This window comes from Glossina fuscipes, unplaced genomic scaffold (assembly GCF_014805625.2).
Source record: "Glossina fuscipes isolate IAEA_lab_2018 unplaced genomic scaffold, Yale_Gfus_2 27, whole genome shotgun sequence".
NCBI lineage: Eukaryota > Metazoa > Arthropoda > Insecta > Diptera > Glossinidae > Glossina > Glossina fuscipes.
This window is the reverse complement of record NW_023998422.1, coordinates 8364748-8371907: the sequence shown is the minus strand read 5'-3', so window position 1 is coordinate 8371907 and position 7160 is coordinate 8364748. Positions and strand designations below refer to the sequence as shown.

Below are 7160 nucleotides of genomic sequence, written 5' to 3'. Positions count from 1 at the left end.
GCATCAGCAGCAGCAGCAACAGCAACAGCAACATCAACAATGTATGTTCAATAGTAATGTGAACGCAGATAAAAGGCCTCAAAAGGCGGAAAACGACTTAAGCCTGAAAATCAAATACAAACGCAGTGAAAGTAAAAATAAAAAGACACAAAGTCTTTTCGAATTATTTTTTGAAATGGTTGGAGAGAAAGAGCAGCGTACCCGAGAAATGGGAACGTTAATATGTAAGTGTTACATAAAGAACAAAAACGAATTTTAGATACCCTATAGTGCAAACAGATTTCTTAGGTTAACAAAAATCTCTTCAATCAAATAAAGGATCAAGCGTTGGGCTTCAAATGTTCAATAATAATTTTGATTGCTTAACATTAAAAAGATACCTCACCCACTCGTGTATTTCGAATAGGGTCCATTCTTGCGCTAGAAGACGTCAATGTACCAAATCAAAACCTCTGAGAAAATCTGACCTTGAGAGGGTAGAAAACAAAAAGTACAGACGGACAGACGGGCTTAAATCGATTCCGAAAGTTTTTCAAAATCGGCCAATCTCAAATTCTTCCTGGTGTTGCATACATCCGCGGAAATTTAATATATCCCTGCACCGCAAATGGCGTACTGTCTTGTAGGAAAATTCATGATCGTGCCCTTATGGCTATTAGTATCAACTTCTATATGGTCCCCACACAGAGAGTAAAAGTCTTCGACATCTGTATGATGAGACTTTTTGTTTTAATGATAGTCATCAGCGAGCATATACCCATACGTGGGCTTATCACGCCCACTATCGACGTGGAATTGCGGAGTAAATGTCTACAAGGTTACCTTTCATAGTTCAAAACTTCTTGTCTCCTAACGTAGACGTCCACATCCACTACATCCACTATAGAAACCGATTTGGTGAATTCAGTCAATATCGTGAGCCAAGCTTCAAAGATCAGCTTTGTAAAGGCAATGATCTTGACGAAAAGATTTCTTTCTTAACGATATTATTTTTTATTTTATGATTACCGCGAGAGGATTAGAAAGTCGAACACAACCATTTGCTCTGTAAATAATGCGTGTAAGTGTTTGATCTGTTGGATGCACGTATTAAAATCAAGATAGTGTTTGTCTGTTGATCTGAGAAAAGAATTATAATACTTTGTTTGTTTCTTTTTGGAACAGCATAGGATTTTGGCAGGATAACTTTACCCTATCATCTAAAGCTTAAGGATATTACTTGCACCTGAACAAGTCATAGTTAGAGAAATGCTTGTGGAGAAAGCGGAGCATTCTCCTGCATAAACGAGCAATAATTCGCTCATACGCTTGGTAAAATTTTCCCTCTTGTTTTTTAGAGTAGAGGGCGAATTAACTTCTTTGAGGCGAATTTAGCTTTTTTATCTTCGTTGGCAGCTTTATCTGGGCGCTAAAAAGGACAGACCTTAGATTGACATCGGTTTTCTCCCAGACAATTTAATTAAACTTCATCAAATAGTGCAATCTATGCAGAGTGCAAGAGACGCAGGACAAGAGAATGACAGAATAAGAGAATGAGAGAATAAGAGAGAGATAAGAACACATGACACATTTACGCATTATTGTTTACATTCTTAATGATTATCGCCAAAATTGCGATTAAAGTTTGTTTGTTTGTGTTTCCCTTGTGTGCACAACATTCGTTAATATCCTTGAATATTAACGAGTCTAAAATGCCGTGAGCGTAAAAGATCATAGCTCAAACTATGTATACAGATTGAAATAAATGATTATTTGAATTGAAAATTCCGAAGAGCTCAATATTTTTTTTACAATTTCGTAATAAGAAATGCTCTGTTTATAGGACTGTTCATCAACAAAGGAATAATTTGCGTATAATATTTCCTACTATGCACAAGTTTATCAGTTACGTTTCATGAGTACCTCGCCCGATGTCTGCATATAGTCCAATCTCATATTTTTAAACTTCAACTTTAAACAAGTAATTTTTAATAAAATTAACTCTCTACCTATCTATACTTGTATATATAATCTTTCTTCTTGCTTTACCTTGAACATGACCCATAATGAATCTACACTCACTCGTATTTTCATAGGTCGCAAGAATCAATTTTTTACGTCGTCTTCGCGACCTAACAACGTGCTACGATAACAAAATAGATATTGAAAAGCTTAAGTGTGACTATTGCCCTAGAATTCCTAGATTTGATACAAAGTTACATAAACTATATGACAAAAGAAAAACAAAAAGAAGAATTTTTTTTTTTATAACCAGTAACAAGCCCCAGTGCCAGAATACGCCAGAATAGTTTCGATTTTTTTCAAAACGTCCATGTTTGAGTTAAAATTATCGTAATTGTGATCATCGCAACTCTTGCTGCATGTGTTTACCGTAAACTTGTTCGGATGATCATCGTTTTCTTCCTTAGACAGCTACTTTGGAGCAGTGATTTAAAGAGAGCGCTGGCCATTTTCGAAGGTTTGCGGTGCCCTTTAATACCATCTCCTCTGCTCTCCGCCACGCCGTGTCCCATGCCTACTTCTCTGGCTCTACACTGCTCTGTGAAGTTTTTATAAGCCTTTGCACAGCAGGCTGTACATCTCTTGTAAAGTCTCTTCTTCCGCTGTTTTCTGTTTTCTGTTATTTTTTTTGTGATACCTTTTATGCTTTTGCGTTGTTTAGAAGAAAATCTGGAAGACTAATAAGAGATTTTACTATCCTTGCAAATTAATTTTCTGTTTCTGGCAGTAATACAACTATTAGTCTCCATAGCTTCACCGTCCCGCATTAAACGATTTGACCAAATACTCTACTAGTTGAACTAGTTGAACTAGTTTCGCAATATGTTCACATAGTTCTCGGTGTTCAATTTCTGAAATTAAAACTGTTCAATCGGGATGATCGTCTTGTTTTAAAGGGAAGCATAAATAAAAGTTGATTCGTCTGCTGGAAACCTGGCCGAGCCTAATATCAGCCTACGGCTTTTCTAAGTAAACTATTTCTTATTTGATAATTCCAGACTAGTATTAATAGGTTCAATAATTTTTAGATAGCGAGACCTAAACCTAGTGATAGTAGTAGAGAGTATTTACCCATAAAGGCAACTGACACGATTTAGTTCATTCAATTGAATATCTAGATGCAAGCGCGATGCGATTAAAATTAACTCAAACCAAATGGAAACGTTTTAGTCAAGCAAGGCTGACTACAATGCCCTATATACCAAACGCTTCCTCTACACCGGAAACAATTTCTCATCTATTTCTGTGAAAACATATCAAAAATTATGCACACATGCATACTTGACCTTACCCACATCAACGGATAGATGCGTTCTCGTAGCTGGTAAATAACTTTGACAACTGCAAAGGGCTACGGTATTGTTCCGATATTAATAGCAAATGCTCGCATTTTTTATATGATTTTAGGTTTTAAGCAACAACACGATAGTTTAGAAAGCTGCCGTAACAAGTGACAACGACAGCACAACTTTGGGTATTTTTATATGTCATCATACCATACAATCCAAATATGTCTAAATTCATCTATTGGTGTTTATTTTATACTAATTAAAATCTTTTTTGATTTTCAAGTCGCATAACACTTTTTTTTGCTTGGTCCAAATACCAGTCGGAGAATAAGAATAAACGCAATGACGTAGAAGGAATATTGTAGAAAACCTTTAGGGCCTTATAGAAGTTGATCTTAAGAAATTTTAGAGTCCTTTGGCGTCCCATTCACAGTGACCTTTCTTTAATCTTTCAGAATGTACTCCAAAATGCGCCAACGATCTGTAGCGAATAAGAAGAAGCTAACCCTTTTATATCATTTATCCCTTCATTCGCGGGAGCGAATCTTTTCAAAAAACGATTTCTCCAAATCCTCAGCGATTTGCAACAATAATAAGTAGTAAGAGGTGCATGGTATAAGAATACTGATCTCTAGGGTTTTCTACGATTTTTTTTAACTTTCTTTAATGCATTTAATTAATCAACAGATAAATAAAAAAAAAAAACGTCTTTTTTTTTTTCAGTGTTAGGAACGATGTTTCTATTTTTCATCATTAGTTTAACCGGATTCTTTGTCATGTGGTTTACAGAATATTATAATAATATCTTTCTGTCAGTAAGTTTGCAGAAAAAAAGTCAAGAGCAAAAAAAAACATTTTCTAAAGGCATATAATTCCCGATTTTTTACAGAATCTTGTTTTATCTAGAAATTCGGAAACAGCACAAAAATGGATGAATCCGAATTCGAAATACGATACATTTCTCAAGGTTCATATATTCAATTACACCAACATTAAGGATTACTTAGAGGGTAAGGCTGAAAAAATTCAAATAAAAGACTTGGGTCCTCTGACTTATAAGGAACACACGACTAAAGTGAATGTCGTCTTTAACGATAATTATACGGTAACATTTCGGGTAAGTGCGTCAGCGATCCGTCATCATGACGATAGTATGAATTTTGTATGATTTCTGTCCATTTTGTGTTAAAGGATCATAGGAATTATGAATTCTTGCCGGATAAATCATCCTATGGGGAGCATGAAAAGATATTTGTGCCGAATGTTCCACTATTGGCAGCTGATTTTCTCATCGATCAGATGCGTGGTCTTAAAAAGATGACAGCTTCGATGGCGATAAAGACGATAGGTGGTAATGCCTTTAAGACGTTAACACCTTTGCAATATTTGTGGGGTTATCGCGATAAAATATCTTCATTAAATTTTGCCTCGGGAAAAAGTCACTTTGGTTTACTAATGAATGTAAGCATAATTAAATTAATATTTTCACTTTCCCCATACCCACTGCATTGCACATATATTCATTCATATGCAGCGCAACGGTACCAGTTTAGATTCTTTACAAATCAATACCGGCGAAGATGACTTAAGAAAATTTGGTGTTGTTACTCAATTCAATGGCATGCCATTGCTGGACTTTTGGAGTGAAGAACAATGCAATCGTATCGATGGCTCGGATCCGAGCATGTTTCCACCGCATCTAATCGAAAACCGATCAACTTTAAATGTGTTCCTGCAAGTGTTGTGCCGAAAAATTCCTTTAAAATTTGAAAAACAAGTTACCATATTCAATAATATTGAGGCTTTACGCTATCGTACCCCGATGAATATGTTTTCGCATCCTTCGGAAAATTCTGAAAACGAATGCTATTGCCGTAATACTCAGAAATGTTTGCCCAGCGGTATCATTAATGCGACCAAATGTTACGATAATATTCCCATTTATCCATCATCTCCACATTTCTTTGCGGCTGAACCCGATATCTATAAACATTTGGATGGCATTGAGCCGAGACAAGAGTTGCATCAGACTTTCGCAGACATACATCCAAGATTCGGTTTTCCTATTAACGGTGCCTCACGTATTCAAATCAACATTGCTGTGCATAAAGGTTCAATAGTCGAACGTAAGTAATTGCCTATTAAAAATTAGTTCTCGAATTGAACTCTTTTTTTTTTTTTCTTGGGGTATTTATTACAGAACAACTAAGACGCCTTCGACGTGATACCATTCTACCTCTTATATGGATTGAAATCACCACCGGCGATTTTACCGAAGACATTATCGATACTTTATACGCTAGCACTTATGGTCTTAATCTCATTCAATGCAGTCTAAAATATGGCACTTTACTAATGTGCTTGATTTTCTTTACAATTATCGTGGCTAGTTTTTATTGTCTGGCTAAGAAGCGTGAAATACAATTGGAGAAGGGCGAGAAAATCTTAAAGGCCGAATTAAAAGCTCTTAACCGAATACATTTGTCGTCTGCGAGTTTAGCACAAATGCAATCATGAGATATTGTATTAAAAAAAACTTACATTTATTCTTCAAATACTCTGGTGCGTCCAAATCCACTGTCAAGTACACGTTTACATATTTTCAACTTATTGTCGACATATTTTCGACAAAGTGAATAAAACAATTTTTTTTTTTATATAAGTTTTATAAAAAAAGAGCGAATATGTTTTTTTACTTATTGAAGAAAAAGCAAGTAACAACAAAATAGTGGGTCACGGCCCACCACCACTAAATGCTTTCAAGACAAAGGGTTATAATCCGATTCGAATCATTTGCAATAGCGTGCGTCCTTAAGTCAAGGCATGTCTTTTTGCCAAAGTTAGTGTGTTGGATTCCTTACAGTTTTAATATTGATGGTAGTTCTGTTAAGATAGATTCAGAATGTAAGAAAGTTGACAGACTTGTAAATAAATTGCGGTCCATGACGGTCCATTCTTACTATTGTGGGTGTTTGTTGTGTCACTATTTTTTAGATTAATAACGAATAAGTAACAATATTATATTCGGGCATGGCCGGCTATTAAATACCTTACGCAAAAATTATATATTGTTTCTAGATATAAGCATATTTTTCAAGTGCGTATTTATGGGAAAGAGCGAAGCGAAACGCAACCTAATGTAGTACAAGTTTAATCCTTACGTAGGGCAGCATCCAAAAATAGGCGCAGATTGTCCCAATTTTGTAGAGTTCATCTTTGTATGAACTTACTATTATTATGGGTCAATTTTTATAAAACTTAAACTTTCCTGGTTTAAAAAGAATCAATTTTCGTGAAAATCCTTATCAGGACAGGATCCAAAAGATAGGTTGAGATGGTCCCATTTTGGTACACTTACTTTTTTTTGTATTAAATTACTGTTATGAAATAATTTTCAATATGAAACATTGAAAATTACACTTTCTTGTAGTACGAGCTTCAGGTTTCCTTATATGAGAGGTGGTTTAAAAATTGTCCCAGGCGGTCCATAATTTTCACACCAACTTAGAATGCCGAAATACTACTACTTAGCGACTTTTGCCGAGAAATTTTTAAAATTAAATTTTTTTTCTATATAACGACTTTTCAGAATAGGGTGATATATGAGGAGTGGTTAAAAAAGCGAACCGATTAAAACTATTTTCGTTCTTGAGCCAAAATTACGACCTGTAGCTTTAACAAAAATTTCCATGGGCAGACATTAGACGGAAAGATGGACAAACGGACAGACAGGCTTAAATCTATTCAGATTAGAACTCTGAATTGATCGGTATAATAATATATGGATATTTTAAGCCATTCTGCTTGTTACATACGTCCGCACTGACTTAATATACTCGACACCACAATAGGAAATTGTCGGAAAAGTAC

The 7160-nt window shown here is 35.3% G+C and overlaps 1 protein-coding gene across 3 annotated transcripts in view; it reads left to right on the top strand.

Annotated features, from left to right (window-relative positions):
- LOC119635615 (scavenger receptor class B member 1) overlaps positions 1 to 5901 on the top strand; it is an 11193-nt gene extending 5292 nt beyond the window's left edge. For 2 of the 3 annotated variants that reach the window (XM_038030499.1, XM_038030498.1), the window contains exons 3-8: positions 1 to 224; positions 4014 to 4105; positions 4180 to 4407; positions 4482 to 4751; positions 4825 to 5416; positions 5491 to 5901. In XM_038030499.1, coding sequence (XP_037886427.1) covers positions 1 to 224; positions 4014 to 4105; positions 4180 to 4407; positions 4482 to 4751; positions 4825 to 5416; positions 5491 to 5807 — 1723 coding nt within the window. In that variant the 3' untranslated portion in view covers positions 5808 to 5901. The remainder of the gene's footprint in view (positions 225 to 4013; positions 4106 to 4179; positions 4408 to 4481; positions 4752 to 4824; positions 5417 to 5490) is intronic. The other variant, XM_038030497.1, reaches the window with a different exon arrangement.
- Positions 5902 to 7160: the final 1259 nt, after the last annotated feature.